The sequence below is a fragment of the Empidonax traillii genome, unplaced genomic scaffold (genome assembly GCF_003031625.1).
Source record: "Empidonax traillii isolate 1590-97213 ecotype Southwest subspecies unplaced genomic scaffold, ASM303162v1 scaffold144:size1428860, whole genome shotgun sequence".
In the NCBI taxonomy this organism is placed as follows: Eukaryota; Metazoa; Chordata; class Aves; order Passeriformes; family Tyrannidae; genus Empidonax; species Empidonax traillii.
This window is the reverse complement of record NW_020955337.1, coordinates 6,391-19,266: the sequence shown is the minus strand read 5'-3', so window position 1 is coordinate 19,266 and position 12,876 is coordinate 6,391. Positions and strand designations below refer to the sequence as shown.

At 35.8% G+C, this 12,876-nt stretch overlaps 1 protein-coding gene across 1 annotated transcript in view; it reads left to right on the top strand.

Moving 5' to 3' along the window:
* The window catches only part of LOC114057739 (lipopolysaccharide-responsive and beige-like anchor protein), a gene marked incomplete at its 3' end in the record, with an annotated part of 305,157 nt that extends 294,474 nt beyond the window's left edge, over window positions 1–10,683 (top strand). Inside the window, exon 47 of the mRNA XM_027884383.1 lies at window positions 10,531–10,683. Coding sequence (XP_027740184.1) covers window positions 10,531–10,683 — 153 coding nt within the window. The remainder of the gene's footprint in view (window positions 1–10,530) is intronic.
* Window positions 10,684–12,876: the final 2,193 nt, after the last annotated feature.

The window sequence follows — 12,876 nt, the reverse complement described above, 5'->3', positions numbered from 1 at the left end:
CAATAGCAAGAGACTTAAGTAACACAAGATCATTCTGTAAGTGTATGCATAATGAGGAGACAGTTTAGGAATGGGTTGATCTGCAAATTAATGGAATGCAAAAATTGCCAACTGATAGTGTTGAAAAAGTGATGTCTTCCTGGCATTTGTGAGTCCCACTAATAGAATCAAAGCCAATCAGTGGCTAGTGGAATTAATACCACTTACAAAAAGATACAATGTCTGTACAAAATTGGGAAAGAACAGTTCAGAATATACAAACACATTAGATTTTTTCAAATTAACTGTGTTCATGGCCTTCATTTCCTTATAACCTATAAGACTGGCAAATGGAATTTCACAGTGCATTTTTGGGGTTTTCTTGATAAGTGGAGGAGGAGAAAAGGTATCAGTGGTGGACAAATCAAGTATTTAGTTTTTAAAAAGGAAGAAAAAGGGAGCAAAAAAATTATGAGGTGAGCTTAACTACAATTCACAGAAAAATACTTACACAAATAATCAGACTGTGTTTAAGTGCCAGGAAGATAGCAGGGAGACAAGCAAATGAAACACATGTTTATCAAGGAGAGATTATGTCAAAGCAATCACAGTTTCTGATGAGAAAAGGTAACAGACCTTATAAACAGAGAAGAAGCAGATGATGATCTTAGTTTTTTACATTGTCTTATGAGTGAGCTGGGATTACTCTGTCTAAAAGAATCCACTGTGTTTGGAGAATAGTTACCAGCAGTTCATTATTAAAATTGAAAGATGTACTGAGTGAAATTCCTCTTGATGATAATAGTTTAGGCCTCAATTCCCATTGATACTAGATTGGAAGGTACTGGAAGTATAGTGGAATTGGGAGCACTTCTTGCGGAAAGGAAAAATTATTTGAGAAAAGTGTTAGGTGAAGTTTATTAGGGAAAAGTGAGAATTGTAATTTTCATGCTGGTTCTCGTACAGTTATAACACAAGGAACAATCTGCTGTGCAAAGGAAAAAAAATAAAATTCTGGGCTCTAGTACATCACCAGTGCACATGAATTAACAATATTGTGGTATAACAAAAGGTGAGTAACATTTCATAAAAGATACATCAACAGGACATAATGTAACTTTCAAAATGTATGACATAAATCTTCAGCTTTGCCCAGCTTTGATAAGGTCTTAGCTGGAATATTACATCCATAGTTGTGGGCCAGTTGGAGAGAATCCACACTGGAACACTGGTAACAATGCAAGGTCTTGAAAATATAATGCAGTGAAAGATGGAGTAGCTATACTTGTTTTTTCTTATAAAGCGGAGAAGATTGAGGAGGAACTTCAATCCTTCTATTACACAGGGACAGCTGTAAGAAAAAAAAGCAAAAATCTCCGCTACCCATGCTGGATAGAACCATACTGGATAGAACAGGAATTAATGGATTTAAACATCAGGGAGATTTTGATTAGATGTCAAAGTAACCTTTCTAACAGAAAAATAAAACCAATTAATTCTTCCCTGGCAATTAGGGTAGGGAGGGTTTTTCAGAAATGGTTTGGTATCTTTTGGAAATGATACAGGTGCAGGCTGGTACCACCATTAGAATCATCCCTACTGTTATGGATGATCTCTTGAAGTTGCAGCTTTCTGAGACTGTGAATTGCTGTGAATTCTCTTATGCTGCTGTGAAGCATCTGAATGAGTATTAAGATTGGCTAGAGTAGTCTGTTTGTGAGACTGGATGAGACTGGATGAGTTTGGGACACTCCCTTCCCTCCCAGGAAGGGAGATGAGGAAAGATTTCCATAGGATATGTTTAAAGAATCTGAAAGGAAAATGTTTGAAAATGCATAGAACCATCTTCATTGGAAATACCTCTATTCTCAGTATTCTGCTACAGCTGTGAAAAACAAATCTTCTGAGACGTGGTGCTCTGTCTTACAAGTGTTTGTGAAATACATGGCTGAAGTGTCCCATGTGTCTCTAGAAATTTTCGACATGCAGAATTGCAACATTTTAGCTTGCTAGTGCTTGAATTTGTTTAGTTGACACATGCGTCAAAGAGCGTGAATAAAGTGGAGCACATAATTTTGCTCCTCTAGTTAATGGCAAGTAGGGGACACAAAGGAAAAAGAAGGATTTATTCCTCTTCCAGCTGAAAAAAAATTGTGACATTTAGAACCACTGAGCTGATGAAAAGAAATGATTTCTCCTTGCTTCTCACGTGAAGAGAATGAATGCAGTTATTGATGCTTGCTATCCTAAGATTATTGTTAATCTTACTTGGATGCTTTGTATATGACAAGGAGGACTAACAAGAGTTAGCTTTGGAACCAACTCCTGTTGGCTGGTACCACTAAAACAGAGAAAGCTAAAGCATATGTGTGGTCATAAGCAATCTGTGTCAATATCCTGTGAAAGCCTTGGATTGATGATCAAAGCAGGAAACTAATGCTGCACTGTAGTATAACCTTTGGTTGAACTTTCCAAATTTTGATTTCAAGAGGTGATATGTTGCATAAAATTTAATTTCCTAGTTTATCTCATCTATTTATTTGAGCAATGAAAATTAAAATTCCTTTGGAGGTTTGCTAGTGTCTCACTGCCACTCTTTGTTATTTACTAGTTAGCTCAGGACTGTTGCCTTTAAATGATTAACCATGTGTTTTTAAGTTAAATCTTCTACACTGAAGAATATTGAATGTTTTTCAATTCTGTGAGAGTACCACCTAGTACTTTTAATATACTATACAGGCATTATCATTAACTCAGTTGCTTCTTAATTTACAGTGCAAACAGTCCTGGTTAGTTTGTTTAATACCATAGAAAAGCAAACATGGGTAGCCTGGCAGTATATTTGCATGTACTTGTTCAGAAAGAGTTGTTCCTTCTGGTTTGGTAGCTAAACTGTTGCAATAAATTTATTTGTCATTATATTTGCAACAGCATAATTGTTACCCATGTTGCACTTAGCATATGTTTTCTCTTTTTCAAGTGTCATACTTTGATGATGGGGTTTTTTTGGGTTGTTTTTTTTTTCTTCTTTATACCACATATATAGATTTCAAGATCATTTGCTGTCCTCCAAACAGCTGCGTTGCCTTCCTAGTGTCATCTGTAATTTTGCTTCTGCACCTTCTATGCCAGGCCATTAATGAGATTATTGACTGGTATTAAGAGCAGGGTAGACTCCATTACCATGTCCTCCCATTTTGACAGTGAACTATTGATAACTGCTCTTGGAATATGGATTTACAGCTTGGGTACTCCCACATTATTGTAACCTAATCTCATCTCCATTCCTCTGCTTTGCTTATAGGAGTGTCATGGGAGACAGAGACAGTCTCAGAGGGCTTTCTCAAAAGCAAAGCAACACCTTAACACTTTTTCTTTCACCATCCTCTCGTGAAATTTTCTTTTGAAAAGAAAATTAGATTGGCTTAATGTAATTGATTTTTTGACTATTTTTAACCAAGTTACAGTCAGTAGGATAGAGACATGTACCATTCTTCATAGACCTTTTCCTCTACTGCTTTATGTTTGTTTCTTTTACATGTGCTTATGACTTGGGGTTCATTTTGGTTAGTTTAATTAGTTTTGTTCAAAAGGAGATGCTTGAAGACCATAATCTTACAGAAGACATTAGTAAGCTCCAGTTACACTGTTCCAGATTGTTCCATCATAAAATGGATACTAATTTATGAAAATCAGTTGTGTGATATGACACATGTCAGTGACAGCTAGTGTAAGGCTGTTGTGATGAATTCATATCTCATACAAGAGATATGGCAAGTTATGATCCTCATCAGCTTAATTTTAGGTACAGAAATGCTGTTTTGGCAAGTTAACTGTGTTGTAAAACTCATTAGCGTCACACCGTTTAAGACAGCTTTTCTTCAAGTCAAGCTTCTTGTTTAAAGTCTCTTTGAATTTTAATGGTATTAAGCAATGTCTGCTATAATGTTTAGATTGTCTTGGGCTCCTAGGAGTGTACTAAAGTGTTATAAAGTGGGCATCTGGTCTGTGTAAACACTATTGGGATTGGGGGTACTGGTTTCGACCAAGGTTCTTCAGGAGTGTCCTTGGAGGGGACAGCTTGGGAAGCAGGAGGATGCTAAAAAGATATCATGATTTCGTTACGACTGGGATCCTGAGATTAAGAACTAAATTACAACTGAAATGATAATCACAGGCTTAAACCACTGTCTCAAGCCATGGACTGTAGCAGAGAGCTCTGGAAGTAGCCCCTGAAAACTTGGAAGTTTTCATCCATTTTCTAATTCTTTGCCTCTGAATCATCTCTAGGCTAATGGCTAGAGTTGATCATGGACAGATTTTTAACCATGAACATTATATCTGGTCTAGTAAAACTTTTAATGTATTTAGGATGCAGATCTTTCCTTTTCATGAAAAATATGTTTTTCTGTAAACTTGTGTTAAGCTCCATGACACAAAAACGCTTCTCTGAGTTTAGAAAGGAAAAATATATACTCTAAATTCAGTCAGATTTGTGTATGGTAATCTATAGGAATTGCAGTAGTTAAAAATAGAGACATCTGGGTGTCTGGGTCAAGAAGTTCCATCTAATATCTGTGGTCTACTTCTTTTACACCTAGTCATAATTGTACTGAAAATGAAACAAGTACTTTTAATATCTACTCCAAACTACTTATATAGCTGTTTAAATTGCAAATTTTGAGGAATTTACGGACAAATTTGCTGAAGTCCAAAGGAGAATGGCCAGAGGTGTAGAAAATAAGACCACTGGTATAAAGTTGACAGTTTTAGGTTGCTTACTTCAGAGAAAAGATGAACAAGGACAGAAACATGAAGTGCTTTGACACTGGCAGTTGTAATGCTTTTAGAGGGCTGGGGATTTTGGTTGGCAGGCACATTTTCTGGAATCATGGAACACTAAGGCTGAAGGGATCCTGAAAGATCATCTGGTCCAACTTTTTTTGTGGGACAGGGAGCCTAGATGAGATTATCTCTCGCCTTGACCAAGCCCATCCTAAAAACCTCCAGTGATGGAGACTCTGGGGTTGTTGTTCAGGGAACAACAATTCTCACTGAAAAGAATTTCTGTCTTGTATCGAGATGAATTCTGCTGTATCCTTCCTGTTCAGTGTGCCAGCGTGCCAGAATTGGTTCTGTCCATCCTCACTGCAGGGGGAGAACAGCGATGAGTACGAAAGTGGTGTTGGGAACGGATCTCGCAGTCCCTGAGGAAAATCCTGCTCCTCCACAAAGGGGCAGCTGCTGCCTGCCCGTCCTGTTCAGCCTGAACAGGAGAAGCAATGGGCTCCAGCTGCAGCAAAAGCAGTCTAGATGTTAGAAATACCTGGTGGTGGGAACAGATGAACTCAGGGGATTCCAAGGATCCCCGTCACTGAAAGTTTTAAAAGAAGGAGGAAGAGAAACATCTGCCTTGAATTCATCTGTCAAGAATACATGTTTATAATTGTCTGTGAATGGAAAGGTGGACAAAGTGACCTTTCAAGATTTCGTCTAGACCTTTTTATGATTCAGTCATAAATTCTTTTCACCCCCAGTTAATTTAAAAAAAAAAAAAAAATGGAAGAAAAGAATGTAGTTATATATACAACTTATTTCCTCTTTCTCTGGAAAATGAACCTCAGCTACATATTACCTACTGTATATGTGTGGTAAGTAAATACCATTGCATACTTTTGCATATATTCTCAGTAAAAGGTAAAATTTTGTATATATATACATATATATATGTATATATATATAAACCAACAGGATTTAAAGTGCCTTAAAGATGCATTTTTTAATGCGATGAAGTATAGACTTAATAAAATCTTACTGATCAATTATGAATCAACTGTTAATTGTTAATTATCATATATTTCATTATTCTACTAAATAAATATCTGGAGTTTTTTCTTTGCTTAATTGTAAATTACAGCAGATTTTAATATTTTCCTTAAACTAGGCAATATTTGAAAATATAATTGCTTAGAATTTAACCAGAGTGGTTAAACATTGACAAAATTAATTTCTTCAATGATGAAATTTAGAATTTTAATGGAAACCTGCTGAAGTATTCTTCTTACAAGTTGGCAGAATTGCAGCCAATGTCTTGAGACAATCTCTTAGTTGACAATTTCCTATTGAGAAATAATACACATATAGCAGATGGAAGGAAACTCAAGGGTACTTGGAAATTATACTTTCCCACAGTTGTGAAAATTATTTCATTGACATGGGATGAAAAAATGAAATTTGAGTTAATTTAATGAATTCATATATATTTTTGAATGCCATTTAAGTCCCCTAACAGAGGAAATAAAGTGTGGCAATATGAATAAAAACTCAGACTTCTAATATGCATTTTTATTATTCTGTTTGACAGGTTATACGTAGGCTTAATATTGCTTAATATGATTGTCAAATAATCTACTTTGAAAATTTGTTATCTTATAAATGTTTTAATATGATTAGGGATGTCATTGTTTCTAGACACCAATGCAGGTCATGTAACTCTGCTTCAAAATGCATAATTTATTTTCTAAACAAAAGAATAACATCATTGCATTAGAGAGACAAAGTATCTTGTGTAGATTTTTTTATACCTGGTGCCATAAGTGGAAATAAATTACCAGTGTTTAACTGACATTCTGTTGATATTATGTGTTTGTAGAGAAATCTTTTTAGTGATGTTTCCTTAGGAATCATTGTTTCCATGTGTTACAGGGCAGTTTTTGTTAGAGAAAAATTGTACTGTAATTATTCACAGAATTTTATAAACATTTTAAGATGAATCCTGATACGGCAAATTTTATTTAACTTTTTTAAAAAAATATATAGCACTTATAAATATCGTGTGTTAGACTGATGTTGATGTTTACTGTGAGCTCCTTGATCAGTTGTAATGAAAAACATGGCAGAAGGACTGAAGTGTTGCTTTTCATAAGCATGTCTGTCTCTACCTTGTAGAACTGGAGAATTCCAACAGAGAAATTTTAGAAAATAATTTTCAAACACAATTGTGCTAAAGCAAGAGCTTCAACAAATTACAAAGATTTTTTGTTTTTCTGCAACATCATATCAATAAAAGAAATGTGGGGCAATTTTACTATTTCTGTTCATATGCTGAGTGGGCTAAATTTCAGAAGGGACTCAATAGGGTTAGAAAAAGTATGAAGGCAACCAGAATTTTTAGTTGGAAGGGAAGACCTCCAGTGGGAGCAAATCTAAAATTACTAGAATCCTTTAGCTTGCAAAAAGAGATCACTGAGAAAGAATGTGACAATATTGGTCTGTAGTATCCACAAGGACATACAAAAGAGCAAATAAAGGAATAACATTTACTGTGTTTCACATTATGGGTACTAGAACCATCCCCTGAAACTGTTAGGGAGCAGTTTTAGAACAGTCAGAGGAAAACCTGTGTAGACAAAACTACAGTGTGGAACCCATGATTAATGAGTTAAAAATCGGAAGGACAGATAAGTTCAAAACCATTTAACTGTAAGAAGCTGACGGAATATCCATGGAAAGACTTTCTCTGCCCTGCGTTAGTCCAGTCCTTGTTGCTGTTCTGGGTGAGATATTAAATGATCCTTCACACTGGCCCCTCGTGTCCTGCATCTTCATGTGATGTTTGTGTGAAAACACTCATACTTCCTTCCTCCACCCATTAAAAACAAGGAAAAAGTGTGTTCAATAATCTTTTTAGCATTTCGGTGTGTCCAAGAAGTTCCATCGTTAGTGGAGTTACACACGAGTCAGCATCTGCTGTTCTAGTGTCAGTCTGTGCATGCGATGTGAAGATGTTAAGAAAAAAGACCCCACAGAGTTGAGAAGGACTGTTAAGGATTGCAGTTAACAAATACATGCAGAATATTTGTAAGCTTGATAAAAATTAATATTTTGTTAATAAAATTTGCTGGTTTTAGGAAAAACTATTTTCCTTTAACTAATGGTTTCATTTTTACTGGTAAAAAGCCATTGAAAATGGGCACTAAATACTACTCATTTCCAATGCCTATGTATAAGTTTGCACTCTATTTTTCCCAGGGATAAATGCTAGCACATGGTCAAGAGAAGAAAATCACATAATAAAGAAGTTCCTTTTGTATAAACATGTCATTATGGTGACAGTGAAAAACTTTCTGAAAACTCATTTCTGGAGTAATGAAAAGTTTTATGAAAAGTTTCTAATAGTCAAACTAGTAGAAGTTACTGGTAATTTTGAAGTTTCCAGACAGCATATTGTTTCTGTGTAATCTAATGAAAACAATGTGTTCTAGAAAGCCGAACGTTTTCTGATCTTGAAAGAAACTAATGAATAGCTGTGCAGATATATAGATTTAAAGAAGAAATAAAAGCATCGGTAACATATGTAATGAGCTTATGTTTTAAGTATTTAGAATCATGGTATGGTTTCATATTTGTGGTACACGCTGTTATCAAATTAGGAGTCTTGTGCTTTTCTGCTTTTTCTTTGTTGGTTTCTGTCTGTGATAATAAAAACTATAGCAACTTCAGCGTTTGCTTTCTTTTTTGCAAATGTTTATCCTCGCTACATTCTTGTTCTTTCACTTGTACAATCAAATAGTTTCAAATCTCCCTTTTTATCAAGTACTTGTCAAGCATTTGGTACAGAAGCACGTTTTTACCCTGCCTAGTTAATTAAGGTGACTGTAAACAAAGAGAGGTACAATTCAAAGCCAAGGAGTGTTTCACACAAGGATGGAGGTGATAATAGCTTAATTCCTGCTTGATCTTTCCTGTCTTTGCCCTGGCTACTTCGGATTGACCTTGTCCGCAATCTGATGACCTCCCTATTGCACTCAGCCATTTGGAAAGCCGCTCATGCCATAGCTGGCCCTGAGGGGCTATCTGGGAGACCACTGATCCGTTGACCCATGTCAAGACTGGGTTTCGGGTCTGATCTGCTGAGCTTCTGGCGTAGCTGCATCCTACACCCACTGAAGACAAAGCCAGTGGGGTAGTCTGATGTTTTCTTCTTCTTCTTAAGTGTCATGCAGTTTGCACTTGCTGTATGGAACACCAATTTTACACCACTCATTTGCTATGAAATACACTTCCTGAAGCAATTACATGTATTGATCCTTTCTTTACAAAGGGAGTAAATTCTCTAATTTAGTGGCTCAATTTTTCTAAATCCATCAAATTGCCAGCTTTATTGGGTGTATTGAAGTCTCAACATCAAGTTCCACAAAAAAAAAAAAAACCAAAAAAAACCAGCCTACCTTTAAAATACATATAGGGCAGAAGTATATATGTTATGTCTTAATCGGCTCTTTCTATGAAGTGTTATGCCAAGACTTTGCAGACTTTTTTATAAAAGTGTGTAAATAAGGTTCTAATCACATTAACTTAGGTATGTTTATGTGCTACTGAGTATTTTATAAAATGCTTAGGAAGTTGCATATCTGTTTGCAAAACAAGGAAACAATCCACTTATCCAGGAGAAAAATCCTTATGAGTTTGAGCTTAATTTTGCTTCTTAGCATATTGTGTTCCTTTCTGCTCTAGGATGTATCGTTTTCCGCTTAATAAAATTTTTGTTGAGCCATTACTATTACTTTGTTTCTCTGCTTGGAAATTGCAACTCCTGTGCTGCATGTGTTTCCATTTTTGCCTCGACCATGCTTGGCATAGCTGTGCCTGCAGAGGTGGCAGAGCAGGCCAACCAGGGAGGTGTCAATGCTGTGTTCTAGTCATGTTCAGCACAGGCCTGTAGAGCACACTTGTTTAGAGCACTGATGATCCTGACAAGGCATTTAGTGCAGACCTTGTCACTGTGTGAAATTCCTTCCTTCTCTCATCGTGTGTGTGAAATTATGCCTGGGCACATAATTGAGTTAATGACCTTTCCATGAATAAAAAATATAGACCTGGTTCAGCTTTGGTTTTGTTTGTTTTTTTTTTTCCAATGGAACATGTGGCATAACTCCAGGGATTTTAGAATTTACCAAAAAAATTATTTCTGGGCATTGAACAATCTTAGATAATAGCCTAAACATTAAGTTCTTATAACCATTATGTTAAAGAGAATAAGAATATAAATAGGTTTTACACCTTTGTAATTAATATCTATGGTGCTAGCTTCACCCAAACTGTAGAGTGCCATTAGTGCATTAGCACTTTGAAATGTGGATTGTATTAAAATGGGAAAGAAGCAGTTTTCTATGACTTCTTAACATCACTGGTTGCCTGTTTATTTCCACTAAATACTACTTGTTCATAATTAATTTGTGATGTTCATAAGTTTCTCTGTGTATAATACGCAGTCAAAACCAGTGTTCTGACATTTTTGTCCTGTAGCCTGTTGTGTCTTAGTTCTTTGTCATGTTAAAAGCATGCTAAGGATTTATCAAATCTGAAGGTTTAAATTTTAGAAAGTCCAAAGGCAGGATTTCTCCCTTCTAAGGCAGGAGGGGGATGTCTGTGGGAGAATTTTGTATATTCTCTTGCCCTAATGCCATTCTAGTAAATATTTTTTAACGTGATGCAGTGCATCCTCTTGACAGAATTTATAACATGGCATTGTTTTTCATTTATCTACAGGAATTGATTCCTGAATTTTATTACCTCCCAGAGATATTTGTCAACAGTAACAATTACAACCTGGGAGTGATGGATGATGGAACAGTTGTGTCTGATGTTGAACTTCCACCATGGGCCAAAACCCCAGAAGAATTTGTTCGCATAAACAGGCTGGTAAGATGGTTGTCTGTTGTAAAGTAACTTTTGTTTTGCAAGATTCTTGTAAAATAATTTGGGTCTTTGCTTGCAATATATATATTTATAATTTATATAGGACTATGTCTGAATTTATCTGAAGAAATAGATTTACAAGTTAAAGAAGCAAAAAGGCACATTTTGGTTGCTCATTCTTTAGAATTGATCAAAAATATTTGAGTGTGGAGATCATACCCTATTTGTATGTCAGCTCTTGTGGTTCTAAAGAATTAATAAAATCTTTACTTTACAGAAGACTTGAAAAAATTTGTTTAGTCATAAAAATATTTTTCACCCTAATTACTTAAGTGTAATTTTAGGAGTTTTTAGTGTTAATGTCCATTTAACTCCAACGATCAGTGAACACCTTGGGAAAGAAGGTTTTTTTTTCATTTCTTCCATTAAAGTGATATTTTTCAAAACCTTTTTTTTGAACGAAATTAAACCAAATTCTCCTTTACCTGCTTCATTCCTCCAACCTGTATAACTTTTCCCTGCAGTGGAAAAATCCAGTTGTTATCACTGCCTGCCTTCAGTGTGCCCCCTGGGCAGTGTAATGAATTACAGCATAAGTGTTGTGCTGTCATTTTTGGTTTTCGAGCATGTTCTCAAAAGCTGTGTTAGGTTCTTCTCAAAACAAAAGAATTCTGCATGGATGGTGTTCTAAAATAAATAAGAGACGCTTTTCTTAAAAAATCTTGAAAAATTAGGCTGCAGTTTTCATGTGGTAGTCAGCTAATTGGAAATACTGAATTATAGCATGGAAGCTTTCAAAAGCCTTCCAGATTCCAGGCTTATCAGGATAACATTCTGATACTCCTGTGTTCGAAAATAGGAATTGAAAATGTTTTAATGTTGGTGGAACATCAGAACTCGTATTCATAACTTTGCAGAACCTTCACATCAGAAGAAATCTGGGATTTAGAAGTTATCAGAATGCTTTAAACACTGCACTTTCAGTGGTGACACGACACCATGGTTTTCAGAAGTGCTATGTGGCCTAGATTTCTGCAGGCAGTTGTAGGTGCACCATAATAATCTCAAAGTATATAGTGTGAATTTAGTTTCTGTATGAATTCCTTCATCTAGAAAGAAGCATGTGCAAATTTTATTTAAACGAAGTATGAAAAAAAATACACTAAAATTTAGCAGGACTACTTGCCAAGCCATATTAAAACACAGCTTTTGATCTTCCAGTTGTGGTGATAGGTAATAAGTAAGGGGAATAGCCTGACACCTTTTTGAGTTTGGCCTGTGCTGGGGATTCGGGATAACCTGAGAAATGACAAGCTGTGTTCTTAACCAGACTTGTCAAAGGCAGATGGTGGCCTTGATCTCTCACAACTGTGGTATTTTAGCTTTTACATAAAATATAGTTTTTATTCTATTAATTACAGATCTGGCTTTCCCCACTGTGAAGTTATTCTCCATTTCCCACTTCCTCCTTTTCTAAGGTTTTAGCTCTCAATTTTCTTTTCTTCATCTCTAACCTTGGGCCAAGTTTTTCTCACCCTCACTTCTCTGTATGCTGGGACCTACCATTCTCTCATTCTTCCTTCATTTCCCAAGTCTATGCCTCCTTTCTTGAAGCTTTCTTTGATATCCCTCACTTCTGCTGTATTCTCAGGGTGAACTTTTACAGGAGCATGCAGTTTTCAAGTATGAATTTGACAGATTTTGTTATTAAAGGCTTAAGCTGATTACAAAAGTAAGAAGTAATGTATCAAGTGATGGTATTAAAGCATCATCCCTTTTGGTAACACTGTAGGTCCCTGATAGTGTTTCTGTAATTCAGATATCAAGTTTTGGTCAGTTTGGTAGCATGAAATTTAAACCTCTGTGCCAGTGAATTACATTAACTGCTTCTGTGTGACGTAGTTAAACTTACTGTGGTGGTAGCGGTGCTGTTGGTGATGGAGTGGGGGCTGCCCTCTGTAATCTGCCATTTTTGCAGTGGAATAAAACTGAGAAAATTATATGCAAATATTAAGTTGCTTTTTCTTGTTAATACTTAGTGGATTGGTTACCATCAGCATCAAACCAGCATTGTCTAATTTTTAAGTAGAATAGGTGTGTTTAGGAAGAATTCTTAAAGCTCAGTTCCTCACTAATACTATCAAGAAAGGCTTGCTACGATGTGGCATGGGCTGATTCATTCAGTTAATATTTCCT